Source organism: Cheilinus undulatus, linkage group 23 (genome assembly GCF_018320785.1).
Source record: "Cheilinus undulatus linkage group 23, ASM1832078v1, whole genome shotgun sequence".
Lineage (NCBI taxonomy): Eukaryota > Metazoa > Chordata > Actinopteri > Labriformes > Labridae > Cheilinus > Cheilinus undulatus.
In genome coordinates, this window is record NC_054887.1 from 33,113,322 (window position 1) to 33,139,053 (window position 25,732).

Below are 25,732 nucleotides of genomic sequence, written 5' to 3' on the forward strand. Positions count from 1 at the left end.
CCCAAAAGTTGCTGACCCACATGATGCTACTACTGCTGCCAAAAAGCTGCTGCCATCCCCAGAAAAGCTACTGCCACTCCCAAAATGGCTACCGCCATCCCCAAAAAGCCTGACATGCTATTGCTACCCCTAAAAATCTGATGCCACCTGCTAAAAAACAAACTTTACCCATAAAAAAGATGCTACTTCTTCCCAAAAAGCTATTTTTGCACAAAACCAGTTGCTACTACCACCCAAAAAGTTACAGCAACTGATAAATGTTGCTGCCACTGCGCAAAAGTTGATTCCATCCCTCAAAATGTTGCTGCAGCTCATTGAAAAGCTGCTGCCACCCCTTAAATGGTATTGCAGCCCCCCAAAAAACAACCACCACCCCCAAAAAGTTGCTGCCACTACCCAAAAAAATTCTTCCAGCCCTCAAAAAGTTGAAGTCACCCCTAACAAGTTGCTGCAACTCCCCAAAAAGCAACTCTGCATCCTAAAATCCTAGCTGCTTCTAAAAAAATCACCCCAAAAAAGTTGCTGCTGCCCTCTTAAATGATGCTGCCACCAACGAAGCTGATGCCACCCCCAAATTTGCCATTGCCACCCCCCAAAAGGTTGCTGCCACTTCCCAAGAAAACTGTCCAGGCCTCAAAAAGTTGCTGCCTTCCTTGAAAAGTTGCAGCCACTCCCCAAAAGTTGCTTTGACCTCTCAAAATGTTCTTCCACCCCCAAAAAACAACTGATGCCCTCATAATTGCTACTGCCAGTCTGCCACCCCCTAAAAAGTTGCTTTCATCCTCAAACAGTTGCTGCTGCACCCTTAAAAACTGTTGCCAGCCTAAAAAAGCTACAGCCATCACTATGAATTTGCTGCCAACCCCCCAAAAGTTGATGCTCTGCCCAAAAAGTTTATTCTACCCTCAGAAAATTGTTTCCACTCACCAAAAAGATGCTGCTGCCCCACAAAAAGCTACTGCCGCCACTGAAAAGTTGCTGCTAATCCCCAAAAGTTGCTTCTGCCTCCACTTGGTAGCTCCTCCTGATACAGCCTTTAAATTGATGCTGTTCCCAAAAAAACATCTTCTTCCCTTTTAATCCTATTGTGGGCCCCGCAAAAGCTGCCATGCCACCTGAAAGTAGCTTCCACTCACCAAAAAGGTACCATTGCCCCTAAATGTTGCTGCTGCTTCCAAAATGCTGATTCCAACCCTCAACAAGATGCTGGTCCAAAAAAAAACTGCTACCATCCCCTTAAATTCTATTGCCACCCCAAAAGAGCAACCTCCCCCGCTAACGTGGTTGCTTCCACTCACTAAGAAAGTTGCTTCCATACCTCAAAACCTTTCTGTCTCTCCCCAAAGAGCTGCTTCTGCCCCCCAAAAAGCTAATGCCACACCCATAGGTTGCTGCCACACACCAAAAAGCTACCACTACCCTTAAAAAGTCGCTGATGCTTCTCTCCAAATAGCTGCTGCCACTACCCAAAAAGTTTCCGCCCCTCCTCAAAAAACTGTTTCTGCCCCCCAAATGCAATCGCTGTCCCCCAAAAGCTACTCTCAATCCCCCAAATTGCTACTACCACCCCCAAAATGTTGCTGCTTCTCTGTAAAACAGGGTTTGCACCCCTCAGAAAGTTGCTGCCGTGCACCAAAAAGCTAACACGTCCCCTGATAAGTAGTTTTGCTCTCCAAATAGCTGCTGCCACGCCCTGAATTGCTTTTGCCCCCCCTCCACCCACCACCACACAAACAGAAAGTCACTGCCACCCTCAGAAAGTATTGCCACTCACTAAAAAGATACTTTTCTTCTGAGAAAAGCTATTAGCTCTAGCTCCATGCTAGTTAAAAGTTTGAGATATCTCTATTCGTAGTTGTTGGTGGAGCTGAATGGGAATCATGGGATCTCAAGAATGAGATCACAATTGATTGAGATGATTAGAAAAATCAGATTTAAAGAGTCAAAACCAGGGGACTTGTTCTCTGAATCAACATATCTGCAAAAAACCAACCAGAAAGACAAAACCTTGTTGTTGAGCGGCTCCACAAATGTCAGCACAACCATAAATGTCAATGTCTTGGTATCACAAAAATGAAAAATAGATGTTAGTGAACACTCTCTGTACTCTTTAATGAAGACATACCCGATTAGTCCTCGATATACTTGATTATAAACCCACATGATGGTTTATTTTATGAGGTTTACTGGATTTGTTAAAAGCACTGTTTTCTTTAGGATGTTTCTTCTTGATTATAGGCTCTGCGATGCTGGGTTTTTTACATTTTCTCATACAATAAAATGCTTTATATAAACAGCGATAGGTATCTCCAGAATGGTTTCACTATGTTGTTCCCTGTTAAACATTTTTGCCACGGGTGTTAGATTCGTCCTTGTACAGAAGTGCTTTCTTCAAAATGAATCAACACATTTAAATATCCTCGGCTATCTAAGGTTATTAAATGCAGGGGAGAGGATTTAGGCTCACAGACTGCTCCATCAGTGTCAGTCCAGGATGCCCCAGAAACCTCCCTGGAGGAGAGCTGTGGTTGAAGAATCAACTCAGAGGCTTTAAAGTTGAACTCTCCTCTTCCCCAGTTGTAAGAAAGAATTCATGATACGCCGATATGCAGGCGATACAGCTGCATTTTAGTGAAAGACCAAAAATTTTAAAAAATTAAACTTCTACTTGCCAAAATATTCTGAGAAATGTGATTTATTTCATTATTGTTATATATTTTAAATGTATTTCTTAGACCTTTATCCAAGAGATGGACAGAGTATAGAGTCAGAGACAGGGAGGAAAAAGAGGGGAATGACATGAGAGAAAAGAGCCACAGTTCAGGCTTGATATCAGGCCGCCTGCTTACATGGGGTGAGCCCTAAAGGCCATCTGCACCCAACAATTATGCCTTTTTTGCTGTTGTAAGGCTTTATCATGTGCACAGTGCAAAGCATCTTTGCATGCACTACAGAAGTCTTTCCTGGTTTCCAACTGATGTCATTTTGCAGACAACTTTTACGCCATAGTGCTCATGTTTGGATAGCACATGAACTACCTTGACAATGCAGAAAAAACTGTACCTTAGACGACCTAAAACCAGGTCTAAAATCTGTGGCTTAGCGTGTTCCTGATAGTAAGAGGACGTGTCAAACTTCAACTGCACTTGTTCTACACAAGCTGACTTGGCACACAATTTAAATGTATCAGAAGGGTTTGGCTTCAAAAGCCTCCTTCAGTTACCAATTGGTTGACGTCACTCAGGGTTTATCTAATATTTGCTGCGGTCCATGGGTCCCACTGATGGATCTCTGACAGCAACAGAACAGAGCTTGTCTTCATGCACTGGGGTCAGCTGTATCAGTAGTTTGAGAACCATGTCTGTGTGTGCTCTTTATTTCTATTCATGTGATCACAGATGACAGGAAGCATCATGTGCAAAGCTTCGAACTTCATAACGACTGCAAGAACAAGCTTTGTTTCCAAAGCTAGTTATGTGTATTTCTCAGAATACAGAGGCTTGGGTCAACCTCCTTCTGTGTACTTGGCTGTTCCTTGAAAACAGATGAAGATGATTACACATGTGAACCAAATGCATATTGGGGTCAAATTTTGTTGTTTTGTACACATGGAGACCAAACCCTACACACAGTTTTATTTTGTAACTTTTTCTTCAACATTTGTTTTATTGAAAGACTAAAGGACAATGAAATGTCAAAAAACTCCTAACAAACCCCTTTTTTTTTTTCCCAACTTTAAGACCGGTCGCTTAATTTTTCTTTACCTCTTTAGATGACTGTACTCAGTGGTAGTGGTGGACAAATTTGTGAATAGTATTATTTTCCTGAAAAGTTTTCGTTTCTAAACTTTGCAACAATACAAGACAACATTAAAGGTTCACGATTCTTTACCAGTAATTCAAAGATTAATTTGTTGTGAAGATGGTAGTTTTGGTACTCCAAAGATAATTCCAACAGATTACAACAATAAAAATATCTATGCAGCAATCACTGTTTCAGTAAACCTTAAGTCAAAGTGACTGCAAAAACAAACACCAAAAATACACAGTTAATCACTTATTAAGTTTCTTTTAAAACAAGAAATACTAGTGAGTTTTAAAGTAATAAAATGCATGGACCAGGCATTGATACATTCATGACCATTTCAGATAGTAACAACGGGGGTTGGACTGTGACTAAACATATGTATATATATATTTATGCAGACATGTATGCTTATGTAAAAAAAAAAAAAAAAAAATATATATATATATATATATATATATATATATATATATATATATACACAGTGCATAACAAATTTATTAGACCACCTGTCTATGGTTTATGCTACACCCTAACCCTAACCAAAGTAAGGTTTATGCCACAGCTGCCCTAAATTAACAGCATTGGTAATTACCAAAATCATTTTTGATGTTTCTGCAATGGTTAATACCCTACGGAAGAGTATTGGGGCCAGTGAAAAAAAAATTTTTTGAGACGAAAATTTTTTTTTCACTTGTGAGGAAAAAAGTCAGAATTCTGAGATTAAACTCAGAATTCTGAGATTAAACTCAAAAAAATATTTTTAATTCTGAGATTAAACTCAGAATTCTGACTTTAATCTCAGAATTCTGACTTTTTTCTCACAAGTGAAAAAAAAAAAATTTGTCTCAAATTTTTTTTTCAGTGGCCCTAATACTCTTCCGTAATACCCCAATATGTAGAAGCTCTTTAACCCAAATGATATCTTTAATGCTAAAATATAATTATTTTTGTTATCCATGAGTTTTCAAATTTACTGATTTAAAAAAAAACTGAAAAAATAGTAAAGCACATTAATGTTTCTTGATTAATATGTTATGCTTGATTCATTTCTGACTTCTCAGAGAAGCCCAGTGAGCCGGCTCAAATTAGGGTGAATTCAGTTTGAAATTCCTCATTCCTGTTCAAAATGGTAAAACGTGGAGAGCTGACTGAAAATGAAAGAGTCTGCATTAAAGCAGTTCATGATGCTGGATGGTCTCTGAGACAAATATGACAGGTGGTCTAATACATTTGTTAAGCACTGTATGTGTGTTTATATGTACGTATGTATGTATAGATAGATAGATAAACATATAAACTTTTACATAAATATGTATGTACATACATATGTTCATATACATACAAATACATCAGAAAAATTCATATTTTACAATAAGAAAAAGGTCAGTGTGTTATTTTACATGTTAGTTCTGTGTTTCTTTATGTGATGCTCATTATTTTATATATTTTTAAATTATTTTTCCTGTATTTTAAGTTACTAAGGTTTTGATACAGGTATAAATTATTATTTCATTAAATATTTTGTTTTAAATAACTTAATTAAATCAGTGGATGTCGGAAAGAAACTCATTTTGTGCAAACATTGCCAAAATAACTCTATTCCACCAAATATTATGTACATTTTATCCAACATTAATTATATTTTTTTCATTTCATTTCAAACCTTTATTTATTCTCGAAAGGACATTGAGGTTTCCCTCATTTCCAATGCCGTCGAGATTACAGACACATTAAAACCACAGCACAATAAAACAAGTACAGTATATAGAACAATCACTGAGAACAACAATCTCCTCAGTGACAAGGTAGATAAAATGAAATCAGGTAAAACAGCTGCAATGTGAAACACAACGGCTAGAAATCAAAGTCCTGAACTCTGAAAGAGAGGGAAGGACATCATTTTTAGAGAGTGTTGGAGGATGCTCCATGAGCTTGGAGCATCAAAAGAAAAAGCTGTTTTACCAAGTTCAGTACATGCTGGAGAAACTTTAAGAAGTAACAGATCAGTAGATCTGTATAGCTACCAGCATTCCACTCTAACAAGGTTGGGATATAAGGTGGTAATTTTCCAACGAGGGCCTTAAAGATATATAAAAACCAGTGTTTGTTTCGCCTCTCTTCCAGAGAAGGCCAACCAACCTTCTCATACAGAACACAATGATGAGTCCTGTACCCATCACCAGTAATACATCTAAGAGCAGAGTGTTATACACTGTCCAAAGGCTTTAGCACCGAAGCTGCAGCATGTCTGTAAATCACATCACCATAATCAACGACAGATAACGACACAGCTTCAACAACTCTTTTTCTACAGAATAAAGGAGAGCTGGATTTATCTCTGTACAAAAAAACAATCTTTTGTCGCATTTTAGTGACAAGGTTGTTTACGTGGTGTTTGAACGTTAAATCCTTGTCAATCCATACGCCAAGATATTTATATTCAGTGACTCTTTCAATTCTAGAGCCTTCTATAGTAAACATTATTATTACTATTCTATATATGATCGTCTTATTTTAAGGGTAAGTATCCTCCCTTCCTTCATTCAGTTGGTTACTGTCTCTTTAAGAACTTTGAACGGTTTGTTGGCGGAAGTGGTCCGTTAATGAAATGTTTCGGTCCGACCCTCTTTACCCTCCGGGTCTTATCATGTGTTTAACTCAGAGGCTTGGCTGAACGGTGATTTTTTTTTTTTCTACACGGCTCCTACACTTACATTACTATATTTTTGGTAGATTGAGTTGTTGGAGGAGACGTTTTTCAGTCAGCCCCCGTAGGGCGGGAGTTTGGTTTTATCCTGAAGGGATATATTACGGTAAATTTAGCTAGCATTGCTAGCTAGCTGTCAGAGAAGAGTGAAGGGGGCGGTAGAGACGATGGCTCGGGAGATGATTGGTGAGTTCACTTCGATTTTTATCATAATATCTCTTTTAGACACTTAAACAAGGGGTACTTTTTAACTGATGAGCGTATAAGCATTAATTTAAGCGTATATGGCAGCTGCAGTCAAGGCTAATGATAAAGACCATGTCAGTTATCTGAAGATCGCCTGATAGTGTTTAATTGAAGTGTTTAATTGGTTAATTTTTAAAGGCAGCCCTTTGTCTTTACATCTTACCAGCTCTCATTAATAGAACAAACGGTGCTACATATATATGTAAGCATATTTTTCCATTTATGTTATATCCTCAGAGTGCTTGAAAATATTAGGTTGTGTTTTGTGAGGGTATTAAATTCATGGTATCCCTTAAGTTTATTTACTATAATGTCATAACATTAGTTCAGAAAACTAATATAACCCATAATTTATTCTTCTTCTTGTACTTTTCTAACATTAACTTGGTGTATCTATGCTTTTCAGCGCCTTTTGATATCATATCCAACTATTTTGCTCATTTGCATAATTTTTTTCATTATTATTCTCCCTATATCCTCGCAGGTTGATAGTATTAGTATACAGATTTAAAGTTACATACACCCACTTAAGATTGAGGCAGCTTTTTTTATCCTTAAATTAAGGGAAGATAATAAAACCCATTCAGAGATCTTTCCGAATAAACTTTCCGTATAAGTTCAAGCTAATAAAATCAACAGAGAAAGTTTTGTGTTTAAATGTTAGACATCAGCAGTCCCATCTGTGATTCCTCAATATTAAATTGCTTCTTTGTGCTCCTCAGACAGTGTTTCCTCTGTGGAGCTGCAGAGGAAGGATGGCAGCAAACTGTGAGAAAACGAACCTGTAGCAAAAATACCTAAGGGAGATATCAACCTAGACTTTTTCTGGGTGCTCATAGGACCTTGTGATTTATAATTTTGTGAAGAACAAGGATTGTGGTTTTTTTGTCACCTGTCACTTGAACTGTAATGTTGACAGGATGTTTCTCATGGTGTGGAGACGATTACAGCAGCTCTGACATGCGTTAACCATAACTAAATGTGGAACAGACATGTGAAGGTTAAGTGGTCTTCTGATCTTCATCAGGCGTCATCAGAAACACTAAGGTTGGAAAATTGTCAATGTGTTCATGAAGCCTTTATTTAAAATGTGATTGTCTCTGTTATTTAAAGATATGATAAAATAAACCTTTAATGACTCTAGTAAACGATATAGTAAAATGGCTCACAGTAAAGGGCCAAGTAATAACACAAGTAATGAAAAACATGACAGCAATACTTTGATACAAGATGACAAAAAATAGCAGCCATAACAGTAATGATAGGCTATTAATATGATCATAGTTACAGGTGGGACCAAGACAGTATTTTAAGAAAAAAAAAAACGCAAATTGTGAGTATGAAGTAGTTGTAAAAAACAGACTAAATTTCCAGGTGATGATATATACCAGTGATCATCAACTGGCAGCTTGGGGGCCATATCAGGCCCCCAAAGCTTCCTGTCTGGCCCCCGAAAGATCATTAAATTCAGAAAAGGAGGAAAAGAAGATGTTGTGATTTTAAGAGTATCCTTTGGCTTTAAATGTCTGCAGCTGTAAAATCCATCCCACAAACAATTATATTGAAATAGTTTTAGAATGACTTAACATTTGATCTGTTTTTACAGAAATGTACTTTTCAGTCATACTTATTCTATATTTTTACAAAAGGGGTAAGGCTGGCAAAAGTGTTACAAAAACAATGGTTGATAAATGGTGAAATGGAGTGGTCCAATGGGACAAAAATTGGTGGAAAAAGTGATGAAATGTGGGAACAAAATGGCAAAAGTAACAAAAATTGGTTAAAAGTGTCAAAAATAGTGCCAAAAAAAATGAAAAGGGCTTAAAAAGAGGCAAAAAGGGATAAAAGTGGGTAAAACATGCAGGAAAAGGGGTTAAGAGGGGTTAAAATCTTGAAAAATTGGTGAAAGAGTAAAAAGGGGCAAAAAGTATTAAAAATGGGTTAAAAGTGGCAAAAAGTGCAAAGAATCAATGACAAGGCGTTAAAAAGTGGAAAATAGAAGAAAAGTAGCAAAAACGGATAAAAGAGTGACACAAGACGATAAAACATGCAGAAAAAGTGGTTTAAAATGGGCTAAAGAATTTTTTAAAATGAGTTAAAGAGGCAAAAAGTATCAAAAAATGGGTTAAAGAGTGGCAACAACAGCAGAAATAGCCAGGCAAAGTTGCAAAAAGGGCTTAAAGAGTGGCAAAATGGGTGAAAATTGGCGAACATTGATTTAAAAAGTTGCAATAATTGTTGAAAAAATGTAATAAAAAGGGGTTAAAAAGTGGCAAAAATGGAAAAAAGAGTGTGTAAAAAATGCAGGAAAAGTGGTTTAAGAAGGGTTAAAATCTTTCAACAATTGGTAAAAGAGGAAAAAATGGGCAAAAAGTATCAAAAAGGGGTTAAAAGTTTCAAAAATGGGAGGTAGATAGGGATAGATCTCACTGGTAATGACTAAAAATGTCCTGCATTTTGAAAGAAAATACAAATACTACTACAATAATATTTCAATCAGACCAAAATATTTCTGTAATTTTTGTGTATTCAAAAGTCTTTTGAGAATAAATCTGGCCCTTGTGCGGATGTACTTGTTACCCCTGATATATACCCACCCATCATGACCCACCCGTCTGTCTTAGGAACAAAACATATTTAACAGCGCATGTTTAAGTAAATATGTTGCAGTTTGAAGCATGATTGGACCAAAACACCAGATATAAAAAAGATAAAGGATAAAACTGACTAATTTTATACCCTCTTTCCCCAGCATGTGTCAATTTTTGCCAATTTTGCAGAGAACTTATGAAATTACTTCATTATCATGGGAAAGTATCCATTTATTGCAAGAAAAGGAGATTGATTAGTTGAAATATTTTTCCAAACATTTTTTTTACCCAATTTTTTCCAGTTAAACAGGGTAAAATATATCGATGCATGTCCAATAAGGACTTCAGGACTTTTGCCACATTTTTTTCAGACACCTAGTCGCGACCTGCTGAAAATTGCTCCGTGACCCACTTTTTGGTCCTGATGAGTGATTAAAAAAAGAAAAGTCCATCTGTTTCATAAGTCTCAGGTTGGCCAAGTCTGGAAACTGGACTTGTAGCTGGACTGCTGTAGATGAGGTGTCCTCAAGCAAGGCACCAAATACAAAATAGGGCAACAGTCTTTTTCTCTCGCCCTCTTTCTTCCTCCTCTTTCCATGACTGCATGCCCACATGATCCTGGTTGTTCATATGCATGCATTTTTAGATTATGTTTCTGCCATAAGCTCAGTAACAGAGGATGAACAATGATTTTCCCCCTGAGATATCCATAAAGGATATGTTATTCTTCAGTTGCAAGAACTGATGGAGGAATCAATCCATCAAACTCCTACACATTGTAGGCCTGCTCTGTTATGGAAAATAATATGATTATGGTTATTCGATTGATAGTGAGATCATAATTGTTAAATACAGTCACTCACTGGTTTTGCAAAGGCTGCATCACATACATTTATCAAACTAAAGCACTCTCAAAATGTTGAAAAACAAGAATTAAATGAAATCAGTTAGTGGGGAAAAAATCTATACATAAAATAGATGATACGCAGAAACAATAAATGAACAAAAAAAATCATTGGCCAAAATATGACAAAAATGCTAAAATATCGACCACATGATTAAATCTATGGGCCAAATAAGTGCAAAACATTACTAGAGCATGAATCGCTTATTTCAATAATCTTATTTTCCCCATCATGGAAAGCTAGAATCATGAGTGTATTTGAAACTAGAAAAGCACTCAGAGAGTGCCATCAGCCCTGTCTCCCAATAGTGAAGAATCCTTTAAAAACATTCCTGGATCCAGACGGTGATCCAGATCACTCCCAAAATCTAATTTGCCAATTACCAGTTTCATCACAATACAATACAATATTGATTCTCAGAACAACAATTCGATATTTGCCGATATCACAAAGTCTGCCACGATTTGACTTCGATTCGATTTCGAGGCCTGCAATCGATATCAGACGGTATTGTGAACCCCTTTACCACAATCTGTAGCTTAAAGGAAAAAAAACACAATATTGATACTCTCGACTGCTAGCCATTACCTGCTATCTGTGCCTAGCGGTGTTGTGACTCGTGGATAGGCGGAAACTGTCGTAACAAGCACGTTGGAGGACTTTCAAAATAAAAGAATAAGGTAAAAATGGCGATTAATATCAATGTTTATACTTTCAATTGATTTGACTGAATCATTGCTCAAACAATCAATAAATCGATCCAGATCGATGAATCGTTACACCCCTAACGGCGAGGCAAGGCACTGGCTTCGCTACGTGTGGACTGACATGGCGGAAGCACCCATGGTCTCACCGGACGACTGAAAGTCATGGCAGAGGGTGAATATTCCTCTATTCCTCCCAGCATTGCGAGTATTCTCGCTACAATTTGCTGTCTTTCTCTCTGTTACGCTCCGACTCGTCTCCTCGACCGGGTGTGCATCTTTCAGATTCTATAAACTCCAAAACTTTGAATAGAAACATACCAAAAACATGCTGCTGGGATTGAAGTTACTCATGTCCGCCATCTCCTGGTGTAAAGTGGCAACAGCACAGACCTTTGCCATTAGCCCTATCTCCCAATAGTAAAGAATCCTTTAAAAAATTCCTGGATCCAGATGGTGATCTGGATCAGTCCCAAAATCTAATCACTTCTTCCTTATGCCATTTCTGACATTTCCAGAAAATGTCATGAAAATCTGTCCATAACTTTTTGAATTATGTTTCCAACAAATGAACAAATCCACCCAATCACATAACCTCCTTGGCGGAAGTAACTAGATTTTCCAGTGTACTATGAAATTATGTCCCACTATGCAATATAGTAAGACATTTAGATTAAATCACAACATGTCTTCCTGCAGTTTACAAATCACAGAAGGAGCAATATATCTTTGACCAGGAATGTGTATTAAAATACCAATGTCATCCTATTTGCAGATGAGATAATATTCTCCACACAGCTATTTTTCCACAGTAGTTTGCAAAAATTCTACTTCCCTTGTTTTTTAATGTTTTTTCTTGTTAAAAATTTGAATGACATTGAAGTGATCATTTGCAGTAAGAGTCAAAACCGTAGATATCAGATTTTTTTTCAGAATTGTTCAGCCGTAGCCAAACCCAAGCAAGTGTCAGTAACAAAACCACCTTGATTACTTTGATTCCTTTTATAGTATCCCAACAGCATGCAAGCAATGCTGCAAGAACCTGAACCACACATTTATATGTGGTACTAAATACAAGGCAAGCCTGAAATTCAGAAGACCGAAGTATGAGTATTATTACAGGTACAGCATGGATAGTGAGCATGCGATCCAACAAGAAAGTCCCCAATATGGGTGCCTACTAGGGCTGAACGATTTGCAAAAAAAATCTAATTGCAAAAGATGCTTCGTTGCGGAGAGTGCATAAGTAGAAACCCCCATATGAATCAGTACCTTCATGACAATGTATACTGAAAACAGAAATAATTTCAGAGGAAATTAATCCATAGTAACATGAATCTGGATAGGAGGGTGCAACAAGCTTTAAGCTATAAAGGAGGAGGCTGGGGTGGAGGAGGTGAAGCTTTATGCTGTAAAGGAGGAGGCTGGTGTGGAGGAGGTGAAGCTTTATGCTATAATGGAGGAGGCTGGTGTGGAGGAGGTGAAGCTTTTAGCTATAAAGGAGGAGGCTGGGGTGGAGGAGGTGAAGCTTTCAGCTATAAAGGAGGAGGCTGGGGTGGAGGAGGTGAAGCTTTCAGCTATAAAGGAGGAGGCTGGTGTGGAGGAGGTGAAGCTTTGCCAGCAGCAGCATAGTCCATCAGTATTGATGCGAGCAAGGATTAGTGAGAATTCATCATATTTAAATACACCGCTGTGTTGAGAGAAAGAGCTGTGATTGGCTGTGGGAGCTGGGGGGCGATAATTGGTATCAGCTGGTGAACTAACATTAAGCTTCATCAATATTTGAGAATACTCCAGGGCAGAACAATGAAAAAATATAAAATTGAAATTTTTTTTATGCTCATACAGCAATTTTTTTATCAATTGCTTTATTGTAGGGGATTTCACTTTTAACATATATTTAATATATACTGATAATGGCTGATAAATGAATTTCTGTAAAAAACAGATAAAATGTTATTCTAAAACTATTTAAGTACTAATGGATTTTGGGGTGGAGTTAACAGCTGCAGACATTTAAAGCCAAAGATACTCTTAAAACCACAACATTTTGTTTTCCTGCTTTTCTGAATTTAATGATCTTCTGGGGGCCAGGCAGGAAGCTTTGGGGGGCCTGATTTGGCCCCTGGGCCTCCAGTTGATGATCACTGCTATAGGCTAAGACAAATTCATTAATATTGATTTAAAAGAAAAAAAAAACAGGAAACAGGAATATGCCTATTGACAACTAACTTATTTTCACAAACACATAGTTTATTTTGATGTCATTTTTCATGGTGCTGAGGGTCAGAACCTCCAAGTCCAAGGGGAGTGAGTCTCTGCCTCTGGTGAATGGCTGTAAGTATCTCAGGGCTTTGTTCACAAGTGAAAACGTCCATTATGGTGAAGACGGAGCTGAGCTGGAATGCAAAGCTGATACAGGCGGTTGAAATGAGGGTGTCATGGCTCAGCCTTAGCGATAGGGTGAGGAGTGAAGGCATCTGGAGGAAGCTAGGAGTGAAGCCGCTGCTCCTTCGCTTCGAAAAGAGCCAGCTGAGGTGGTTCAGCCATCTGATCAGGATGCCTCCTCCCTTTGGAGGTCTTATAGGCACGTCCAGCAGGGAAGTGGGGAAGACCCAGAAAGCACTGGAGGGGTTATATATCCCATCTGGTCCAGGAACTCCCCAGGATCTCTCAGCAGGAGCTGGAAAATGTAACTAGGGAGAGGGATGTCTGGGTTGACTTAGCCTGCTGCCACCACAACCCAGACAAGTGGAAGAAAGTTGATGGATTTGCATGTACAGTACCCAGGCTGTGCACTGTGTGTCCTTGCGTATTACCAGGGGAAATAATCTGTTGAAAAAATAACAAAGTCCACACCTTTAGGGCAGAGTAAAGGGTGGATGTGGTCAGTAAGCACTGTCCTAGTACCTCAGGGTGCCTATTACCAGGGTGAAAAGGCCAGAAAAAAGAAATGCCATTGAGCTTGACCTTGGCTGCCAAGCATCACACATGTGTGTCAACATGTGTCGACACGGAAACAATTAGTAATCAGTTACAAAAATCAATAAATCTCATTGAAGAGGCTGAAAGCAGTGACATATTTGTTAAAAAATCACCAAAACCATTCATCAGTTATCAATAAATGCTGTTCTAACACAAAGCTACTGGTCTCGTGTGTTTTGCAGCCCCGTTTCTCTGCCAGCATGGACTCTGAAAACGACGTGCTGATGAAGGAATACGTCAAGATGATGACTGACATGATCGTGCTGTGTGCCACCCTGGCACTCTCCCTCTTCTTCTGGATCCTGTCCCTCACTATCAGCACTTACTATGGTGAGTCTGTACTCTCAATAGTGTGGTCACTGTACCAAAGTTCTTTTTTTTTTTTTTTAGATTTGTTTTCGGGCTTTTTCATGCCTTTATTAGATAGAGAAGGACAGTGGATAGAGTCAGAAACAGGGTCAAGAGTGGGGTCAAGACATGCGGTAAAGGGCCTCAGGCCGGATTCGAACCCGGGCCGTACATGGGGAGCGCCTTTAACCACTAGGCCACCCGCTCCCCACTGTACCAAAATTCTAAGTTCAGTATCACGATAGAAACAGGATGTTTACAAGGGATGGTAACATTTTGGAAATCATGCTTTGTTAACAACCAGAAGTGTAAATCCAGCCATCCATTTTCTATACCACTTATCCTGTTGGGGGTCATGGGGGTGCTGGAGCCTATCCAAGCTGTCGTTGGGCGAGAGGTCACCAGTTAATCACAGGGCTGACAAACAACCAGGCACGCTCACACTCACACCTACGGCCAATTTAGAGTCATCAGTTAACCTAACGAGCATGTTTTTGGTGCTGGGAAGAAGCCGGAGTACCTGGAGAGAACCCACGCGTGCACGGGGAGAACATGCAAAGTCTGCACAGAAAGGCCCTGACCAGGAAGCGAAGCAAGTGTAAATAATACATTCAATAAAATTTCGGTGATTCAGTTTATTTTCATAACTCCTTTATCTATAAACTAGGAGACTCAAGAGTTAACAAAGTACATTTTTAAAGATATATTTTATACTTTATTTCATATAAATCTAGGCTAGTAGATAATCTGCTGTTAGATTTTATTTGAAATACATGTGATTCTTTATTATTGGTTGATTTGATAGCATTTAATACCATAAAATATTATGTATTTCTGACCTGCCCTGATCAGTGCTCATGTTGCTTTCTAAATTAAACAGATTCTATAAATCTGTGAGCAGGCGTTTGACACTAAAACATTGTTCCAGTGACTAAATTGCATTTAATTTATTCAGGGCTTAATGCTCTCTGGACTTAGGTTCTTAGATGGAGTGTGACTTATTCTCTTTTTCACTGATTGTTTAACCTCATGCCACAGAGCCTCCATAGTGGCATGTAACAGAGATTAGCTGCTCTAGGCTGACCAGATATTCAGCTGTTTTAAAAGCACCTGTATGAGAAACCTAATAACTTAAGCGTCATAAATTTGTCTTCATAGAGCTCACGTTTTCCTGTAAGCCTGTTGGGCTTTTTCTGTAACTGGGTGGGGTTGATAGTGACGTGACATGATTTGCTAGTGCTGCATTTATCATGAAACAGGATTTATGCTGGGAAATTATGGTACTGTACCGTTTGAAATAAAAAGACGGAGAATTTCAGTATGCCGTGAAACACTAACTCTTAAAAAAGCTTTTATTTCAACACAAAAGAACATCAATACATAAATTTTCCTTAATTGTGCACATACACAAGCAGTTTGATGAAACAATGTCCTGTTTCATAACAGACTAAAATGATGCAACCACCCTAAATTCAACTCTAATTCTGGACTCACCATGCTTTCATTTTGACCAGAAAAATCTGGAACAGACACGCTCAACATCACCATTTTTCATGGCATGTGTTACATCACATATTTTCAGGATTGCTCTTTTGTTAGACGTCATGTTCTGTCCTCCTTTGTGTCACTGTGATTTATTTTTGGTTTTTCTTCCTACCACATCAAATCAGTGTAACTGATATATTCCCTGTGTGGGTTTGCCCTCAATAAACTCTCAGTTTGAACAGAGAATGTCCTGTAGTAGTGCTGGTCCGACTTACAAAGGAATTTCTGCAGCTGCGTCATTCAGACATAGTTAGAGATGCTTCCTGCTAACTTTAGCCTCCAGCTTTTTTATTCATTATTTTTATGTTTTGAAGTCCTCTCCTCAGGAAGGGAGCCTGATTTACTTTCATTGGTGTGGCACGGTCAAATGCTCAAAAAGCATAAAGTTATGGTGCACACAAATAGAAACATTTCTGTCTTTATAAGCCAATCAGTCAAACTTGAATTATATTAGGTACGCAGGACCTCTCATAACATTTGTCATGCTTTTCGTAGCAGTGCTAAACCTTGTGCATTAACTTTATTTAACCTTGTTGCACCAACACCAGCTCAACTGTCCCACCGCTGCTGTAGTGTATGTGCTGACCACAAACTCTGAAAGTAAACTTAGCTTATTATCATCCCATGTTTCCCCTCGACTCGTGATGTCATCTTCTGTTAATGTTTTGATTGTTTTGAAAAAGGCGTCTTTTAATCATATCTGCTTTCATGACATAAGATTAAAAACAAATCTTAATACTTTTATAAAGCAGCACAATATTTCCAAGATAAATTCTTTAAGGACACAGAAAATGTTCAGAAAAATAATTAGTTAATTTTATCTCAATTTCCAACTCTGACAAGGAAAGCACCCGATCATGGATTTTAAAGGATGCCCTTGTCTCCCCTGTAAATGTCCCATCCATTTTCTATCCTGTTAGGGGTTGTGGAGGTGGGGGCTGGAGCCTATCCCAGCTGTCATTGGGTGAGAGCCAGGGTACACCCTGGACTGGTCACCAGTCAGGCAGAGCTGACATATAGAGACAGACAACCAGGCACGCTCACATTCACACCTATGGCCAATTTAGAGTTACCAATTAACCTAACAAGCATGTTTTTGGTGGTGGGGGGAAGCCGGAGAACCTGGAGAGAACCCACACGTGCACAGGGAGAACATGCAAAATCCACACAGAAAGGCCCTGACGAGGAAGTGAACCAGGAACCTTCCTGCTGTGAGGCAACAGCGCTAACCCCTGCACCGCCATGCAGCCCCCCTGTAAATGCCATCCATCCATCTTCTTCCCCTTATCTGAGGTTGGGTCGCGGGAGCAGCAGCCTAAGCAGGGAAGCCCAGACTCCCCTCTCCCCGGCCACTTCGTCCAGCTCTTCCCGGGGGATCCCAAGGTGTTCCCAGGCCAGCCGAGAGACATGGTCTCCCCAGCGTGTACCAGGTCTTCCTCAGGGCCTTCGAACGGGACCTGCCCAGAAACACCTCACCAGGGAGGCATCCAGGAGGCATCCAGACCAGATGCCCAAGCCACCTCATCTGGCTCCTCTGGAGGCAGAGGAGCAGCATACCCTGTAAATGTTTAACAATGAAATTGACTTTAAATCTGCTGATTATAAAAGCTGATATCATACCAGACATAAAGCAGAAAGTCGACTGTAGGTCATTTCCTGTCTGACATGTTTCACCACAGAGACTGGCCTCGAGTCCTGAGCCTGTTAATTTAAATGGAAGAAGTGATCCTTTTAGTCAAGACTAGACCCATCACAAGCCACATATCGTCCAAATTGAAGTCACAATTTTCAAAGATTAACCTACAGGATTGTATTAGTTTTAGTCTCATATTCTCCCAAGTATGGAAAGACAAGAGCCGTTTCTTATCCAAAGATCTGGAAACTCGTGTCTCTTCTTTGCTTGTGCCACTGTGTCTCTTTCCAGCTGTTATAAAACAAAATGATTAAGATATGAAGATAAAACTATTCTTTTTATTATGTTGGGCTTACTCTTACCGTAAAAAACTATTTTGGATTGGACACAGAGACCATGCCCGTTGAGGAGAAACAGAGTGTACCACTTCATACCATCGCCCCAGGTAGCAGCTTTCAATATTGAAATAAAGTGGAAAAACTGCAGTTCCACAAGAGACAAGAAATCCCTGTTATCTACCAAATTAAAACATCAAATTTACTAGCATAGTAAACATGTTTACAGCCTGGAACAGAATCACTTCTGCTCTGAAATTCTAATTTCATTATCGGTTCAAATTGTGCAGAGGCTGAGTTTTTCCTGGAGCTCATCCTTTTTGATTAATTCAGTCTAAAGAAATGTTGTTTGAGTCAACACTTCCTGTGTGGTGACTGCCATCGTTCAGCTTTATGTCCATCAGAAACCAAAGAATAACTTAAGAGTCCACCCAACTGAGGGCTGCATCCTTTGGTGAGGCTGTTTATGGCAGTGGTTCTCAGCTAGTCTAGCCTCAGGACCCATCACCAGCTCTTTAACCCTTAGAGCTCACAGCTATTTTTTTCACCATCATGTTTCGCCTGGACTTTTTTCTTAAAAAGCTTGTAAAAAAAATCAATCCTTTGGTGCACAGTCAAGTTCAATACATCTTTTTTTCAGGACAATCTGGGCTTTAAGAATATATCTACAGTAATTTCACTTGAATAATGAAAAAGTTATAAGACTCTAAGGACAAAATAAAAAAAAAATTGGAAACTCTTTGAAACTCTAAGATTTCATTTATAACACACAGTAAACAATAGTGACAAAGCCTTTTCTTTGCTAGTCACATTCTGTGACTAACGGTTTTTAAAATATCTAAATAAATACAAGAGAAAGTCCACGTGCTTTTTTGCAGTTAGATTCATTTGTGCCATTCCTTTAAGCAGTAGAGAAGCAACTGGTCGACTACAACTCCCCCAATGCTTTGCCAAAGTACATGATCAAAAATGGATTAAAAATGGACAAAAAGACACTTATTATTGGATCTAACACTGTGGATTTAATATTTAAAGACCCCAAAAGGTCACCGAAGTTCCGGGCTCGCTAGAACGGCTTCCTTAAGGGCTACGGAGACATCGAGGGTAACAAACGAACGGCAAAATGGTCCACTTTCAGAAGAAAAAAGGGTGTCTACGATGTATGGTTCAAAAGTTATCAGTGTTTTTCTAAGCTGTGTCGCTTCTTCCTTTATACAACAACCCTGTCTTCAGAGACCCCGGGGAGTCAGCCAAGTTCTGGGCTCACTAGAAAATGTTCTGTAAAATCTACGAATGCATGAAGAACATATATAGAAAGGCACAACACAGAGCTTTCACAGGAAAAAAAGTTAGTGCCTATGACTTACGGTTCAAAAGTTACCAAGCAATTTACCAATTTACGGATCTGTGCCGCTGGAGCGCTAAGGGGTAAAGATAAACAATGACCTGGAAAAAAGGCATCCAAACCTACCGGGCCCTATGTGAAAACATCAGTGCCCCCTAAATCTAATAACTGGTTGTTCCAGGAGGAGTTTTGTCCCACTCTTCTTTGCAGAATTCTTGTAATTCAGCCACACATGAGGTTTTCCAGCATAAGGTCATCTCAATCAGAATCAAGTCCAGACTTTGACTAGACCACTCCAGAACCTTTATTTAGTTTTAGTCCATTCAGAGGTGGACTTGCTGGTGTGTTTGGGATTATTGTCCTGCTCCATAACCCAAGTGTGCTTGATCTTGAGGTCATGAACTGATGGTTGGACATTCTCCTTCAGGATTTTCTGCTAGAGAGCAGGATTTATAGTTCTAGTGGTCCAGGTCCTACCATCAGGATGTTTTTAGTCTAATGTGAGACGAGCCTTTGTGTCCTTCTTGGTCAGCAGTGGTTTTGGCCTTGGAACTCTCCCATGATGCCATTGTTGCTGAGTCTCTTTCTGATTGTTGAATCATGAACTCTGACCTTAACTGAGTCGGCGAGGCCTGCAGGTCTTTAGATTTTGTTCTGGATTCTTTTGGGACCCGCTGTATGAGTTGTCCATGCACTTTTGGAGTCATTTTGGTAGGCCAGCCACTGCCGGGAAGGTTCACCAGTGTTCACAGTTTTCTCCGTTTGTGGATAATGGCTCTCACTGTGGTTGTCTGGAGTCCTAAAGCCTTAGAAATGTCTTTGTAACTCTTTCCAGACTGATAGATGTCAGTGACTTTGTTTCTCATCTGTTCTTGAATTTCTTCAGATGGCTGATCTCTCAGCTTTATGAACTAATGTGGTTAATCACAGTTGATTCATGATTTACCAAAGAGGGGCAACGACTTTCCAGGGCCAGGTAGGTTTGGATGGCTTTAGTCCCTTAATAGATGAAACCATCATTTAAAAACTGACTCACGCATTCACTCAGGTTATATTTGTCTCATATTAGAATTTGTTTGATGAGCTTGCATTTAAGTGTGACAAATTTGCTAAAAAATAAGAAATAAGAAAGGGGGCAAGTACATTTTTTTCTTCGCTGTGTGCTTGTGCAGTTACCCGGGACTGATTGTTCAAAAGTAATCCATCAGATTAGAGCACTAGGTTAGGATTGAGCCCGTGTTTACACACTATGCATGCATAATGTGTGGATCAAAAAATAATCAGTGATGTAGGAGGAAACCTGCTGGTCAAGCATGCTGAAAATCGTCCGACTCTGTTCCTCAGCTTGTCTATCAATGTATCTGTAAATCTGAAACTTTGCTTCAGTGGGACTTTAAATGTCAGGACAAATACTTCCCTTTATGAGGAGAACCTTGAAGTGGTTTTGTGCTGTTGTCACACAAAATCAGGATTAATAGAAACCACCAAAGCTTTTAAAATTGTACAAATGTCACAAAGATTATGATGTGGTTTTGATGGGAGATTATCTGAGTTCCCAGGAGTCATTTCTTTCCAGCTATTCATCCTTAAATGAAGCATTCAAGAGAAACTTCAAAGCGTTTCACGGTTTTAGAAAAGTTGTATTCCCGTGTCAACTTATTGAAATCATCCACCTACAGCTGAGAGACATGGTAATCCTTAAAACCACCCTGACAGGAGCGAGCAGAACAACTTTGTTGGCTTGAATCATCAATCTCTTTATAACACGCAAGCATGTTTTTAACTTTAAACAGCATTTTAACCATCTAGTGTCTTTGTTTTTATGCCTTAACAGGGATTATGAACACCTGAATGACTGTTAAATGTGTTCACAGGTACACTCCAGCCCGTGTCTCCATGGCGTTGGTTGTTCTCCATCCTGATTCCTCTGGTGCTGACGCTCAGAGCGCTGAAGAGGCACAGCCTGGATAAATCTGGAGCCCTGGGAGGTGAGGTCAGGGTCTCAGATTTAGAAGGAAATTGTGGATTTGGTCGCATGGCTAACATAGTGCTGTGAAAAAGGAAGAAAGATGAGCGTTAACACCATGAATATATGAGTCTCCACCGGTGGGACAGCTGGTGTTTTTTAAAGTGATTTACAAAATGACTGTTCATATGTATACCACATGTTAAACACCACCAGAAAGCTCTGATTCTCTGAAATCTGGCCATGTTAACCATCCCAGGGTAAAACCACCACAGCAGACACAGTTAATGCATTTGTCAGGCTGAACACAAACAATAGTGAAAGTGACACAGCTCACCATTAGAAGCTCTCCTGATCATAATAATTCATCAGACAGTCCTACTGCTTCAGAAAGAACCCCTGCCATCTAAAAACAAATATTTACTCCAAAAACAGGATTGCATCCATAAAAATATACGTATGTCTGAGGTCATGAGTCCACTGTGTCATTTCACAAGTGAAAGCAGTGCATGGTGGGAAATTCATCATACTCCTTGGTTTCAAGTGTGGTCCTGAAAAATCTTTGTTTCAAGGGCTAGGTAGCCCTCGGCCCTTAGCCCCAGCCCTCGATTCAAAGAGAATTAGGAAACCCTTTCACCATGGCTTGGTTTGGAAGTCATAGTGGAAACCCCCATCTGTCCACAGCCTCAACACCAAATGAGTATCATGAAAATAGTAAAATAAGTAAATCAAGTCTCTAGTAATGTAAATATGGCTGCAGGATGAGATGTCAGTGTAAAATCCAGATTTTACATTTTCATTTTTCATGCTGATTATTATGCAGAAAGTTTCAAAAATGCACTTTATTGTATTTATTCCTCTATTTCTGTGCCAGTAATACTGATAGTGATTCTGGACTGAGGAGTTCAGGAGTAGCAGCCTTTTATTGTAGGTATATGACCATGGCTACCATGAGTCTCTGGTTTGAAAACACCCAGACTTTTCCTCATAAAAACACAGAATTCAGTTTATTTATTGTTTTCCTGGATAGTCGTTTTTGACTTATTTTACTCCGATTTGTAAGGAGGAGATTTTAAGGGTTTATTTAGAAAAACTTGCTGAGTAAAATACGCTTGGATCTGGACTCATAAAAACAGCTTTTTAAATGTCTAAGAGAGATATTTTTGCAGCTAAAAAGCAAAATATTCTTCCCTTTAACTTGTTAAAAAACAGCAAAGAAAAAGAATATTAAAATAACCTTGGGTCCTTTCATTCATCCATAATTAAACTCTAAAAGACTGATTTATTCTCTCTTTTACTAGTTTTAACTTTCCAATCTCAAGTTTAAAGGGGACATATTTTACCCTTTTAAGACAAGTTTATATTGGTCTCAGAAGTCCCTAAAACATGCCTGTGAAGTTTGTTGCTCTAAAAACCCTCCAGTATTGGATTTGTGCATGTCTGAAAACTGTGTTTCAGCCCTGCTCAGAACGAGTTGTTTCTGTGTCTGTGGCTTTAAATGTTACTGAGCGGTCTGACTCCACCCCTGACCACGCCCCTCTCAGGAAATAGATATGGCTAAATGAATGTGACTCTCCTGATCTTCGTCGCAGCTGAGAGGAGGATCAGGAGAGGAGGGCGGAACTTTCTTCCAAGTGGGGGAGGGCCAACCAAACCTGGGGGTGGGGCTAACTCTCCACATGACATTATGAGGAGAAAAATCTGAGAACGGCTTGTTTCAGCACACATTTTCTGAAAAGTGTGGGGGGGGGACTTTCTAGTACTTGAGGGGATTATGGACAGGCCAGGGGCACATTTGTTTGTTAGAAAAGCCTGAAAAAGTGACTTTTGCATAAAATGTCCTCTTTAATTGTGTAACATTATTGTACAACAGGAAGAGCCTGTACCTCCAGGAGTCGTTACAAAATTTTCTCAAAAACAGGCTGACATTAAACTTTTAAAGAAAAAGCCTCTAATTGTGTCACAGCGCATCACACAAAGTTTAAAATCAGCTGTGATTAAAGTATGAAAAAAGAAATGTGGAGTCCCCTAAACTTTTGGAGGAAAAGTTTTTGACAGGAAGCACGAGCGTTTTTGGTTTGCCTTGTTTTTAGAGAGATCTGCAGAAGGATTCAGTTGCCTAAAGACGGCGTAATCCCGTGATAAAGTCTGAACTTCAACAGCAGCTGGATGTTCGACCTCCTGCAAGAACACTGAAGCTGCTTTTATGTCCCAAATTGTTCCGTGTTCTACATCAAAGTCTCCATCACTAGCATGAAAACAACACTAATCTCCATGTAGAACACAATGTGATCAAACTGGCAGGGATTTCACTGGGCATCTCTCACGCTGTGGTTCAACTGGTTCGTTCTACACAAGCAGCCCAAATGTTCCTGCAGTCCCAGGACGAGTTACAAATGTTTCATGACATTTTACTTGTTCCAGGAAATCAGTTTTGGTTGGTTTAAAGAAGTTTAACCTCCTTTAACAACTCATGGTCTTCTTTTTTTTCATAGTGTTAGATAAGAACGCCATGGTGGTGCGATTTTCACTCCCACAGGTGATAAAAGTAGTGATTGTTTACGTGTCCTAAGGTCTTAGCACGCCAAGTCTTTATTTTCAGATGTGTCTTTTTTGGATCCGTAATCTAGAAAATGTCGTCCACTCTCTTCTGATGCGTTTGTTTTAGCTCTTTCACTCCTAGAAAAAAAACGCTGTGTACATCCATCCTGACCGAGACCTTTATGTGTGTATTTGCATGAACTTGTGCGTCACAGCACTGTGCCAACTTGAGTGGCATCTTTTCAATTCGGTCACATTGGCTGTTTGCAAATTTGAGCCTTTCTCTATCATGGCTAATGGTTGATTTGATGCATGGGAATATAACTTGTTAAAAATGACTGTGATGATGTGGTTCCGTTAGCTTCCTTAACTGGGAACATCCAGCAGGCACTGGTGCGGTTTTCAGCAGAGTGTGAAGTGGCTGGAAAGAGGGTCAGCACCTCCAAGCCTGAGGCCACGGTTCTCTGGTGAAAAATGGTGGATTGCTCCCACTGGGTGAGGAGTTCAAGTATCTCTGGGTCTTGAGGGTGAGGCCAGAATGGACCATGAGACTGACGGGCAGATTTGTGCAGCATCAGCAGCATTGCAGACGTCTTACTGGACTGTTGTGGTAAAGAAGGAGCTGAGCCAGAAGGCAAAGCTTTCAATTTACCAGTCGATCTATGTCCCAACACTGACCCATGGTCATGAGCTCTGGGCATTGACCAAAAGAATGAGATTTTGGATACATGCGGTTGAAATGCGATAGGGTGAGGAGCTTGGACATCCAGAGGCATCTTGAAGTAGAGCCCTTGGTCCTTCACCTTGAAAGGAGCCAGTAGAGGTGGTTTGGGCATCTGATTAGGATGCCTCCTAGTTGCCTCCCAGTCTGTCCTTCTATCCATCCATCAACCCACCCTTCCTCCCATCCATCTGTCTTCCCCATATCCGATGCTGGGTCGTGGTAGGATGTCCACCCAGACATCCCTCTTTCCCAGCAGCATCATCCAGCTCCTGCTGGGGAATCCTGAGGCGCTCCCAGGCCAGGGTGGATATATAATCCCTGCAGTGATTTCCATGAGGTCTTCCCCAAGCTGGACGTGATTGGAAGACCTCCAAAGGGTGGCACTTGGGTGTTTGGATGCCAACTGGTAATCCTTGATGCTTTGTGTGTTTGCACCTCAGTGAAAATGGTTTAATATCCCATAGCTGTGTAGATGCTTTGTGTTTGCCTCTAAGTACTTGCTTTCTGGTGGACTTTTCACTGAAGACAGATTGATAATAGAGTACGGATGGATGTCCAAAAGTGCAGTCAACTTGGTATCTAAATACCCAAAACATGTAGACATGGTCTTTGTGTAACTGCGGTGTTCCCTCTCTATGCTTATTTAGCCTGAAGCAGATTGTTAAACAAGATAGTTTTCAAAGCAGCAAGAATTATGTTTATCTTGTTTTTCTTAATGTAAAACCCCTCAGCCATAAAAACTCATGTTTATAGTGCTGTCTTGTTTGTAAGTATTTTTGTGTCCTTTTTGCTGGGGTAGTTTTTGAATGAATCCAGTTTTTAATGTCTGTTTTATCTGATTGTGTCTGCTGAGATCTTATCTGACCTTTTAAGCTTATTTTAAGTTGTTCATTATGTCTCTGTTGGCGTGTTGAACAGCCAGGAAGTTTCTGGCGACATTTGCCATTTAGTCTGATTTATGATGACACTGGGGGATTTTTAGCTTCTTGGAAAACTTTAAAGATATCTATGGGTCATGGTTCAATTAACATTGCTTTTCAATGTAAGCATTTATTTACTCTCTTAAAGACATTGAGGTTTCACCCAATTTAAAAGCTGTTTAGATTACAAGCTCATAAACATAATCAGGATCAACCTCGCTTTTAGGACTGAGGAAGCGTCTGCTTCACTATCTGAGCCAGAATCAAAGCTCTGAGTCTGACGGAGGGCGTTTCTGGGCATCAGAGGAAAATGCAGTTTTACCTCGTTCAGTTCGAGTTTGAGGGACTTTAAGAACAGATTTGGAGTGAGGCATGTAGGCGCCATAATTCTCCTCCAACAACAAGTTCGGTATTAAAGGTGGTAGTTTTC

General features: G+C 39.7%; 1 protein-coding gene across 3 annotated transcripts in view; it reads left to right on the forward strand.

Moving 5' to 3' along the window:
- Positions 1-25,732, forward strand: part of tmem19 (transmembrane protein 19) — a 35,408-nt gene that overhangs the window by 2,387 nt on the left and 7,289 nt on the right. The window contains exons 1-4 of one of the 3 annotated variants that reach the window (XM_041781254.1): positions 6,447-6,700; positions 7,483-7,807; positions 14,128-14,275; positions 21,026-21,139. In XM_041781254.1, the coding sequence (XP_041637188.1) occupies positions 14,146-14,275; positions 21,026-21,139 (244 nt within the window). In that variant the 5' untranslated portion in view covers positions 6,447-6,700; positions 7,483-7,807; positions 14,128-14,145. Of the gene's footprint in view, positions 1-6,446; positions 6,701-7,482; positions 7,808-14,127; positions 14,276-21,025; positions 21,140-25,732 lie in introns of those variants that run through there. The other 2 variants (XM_041781253.1, XM_041781256.1) reach the window with 2 other exon arrangements.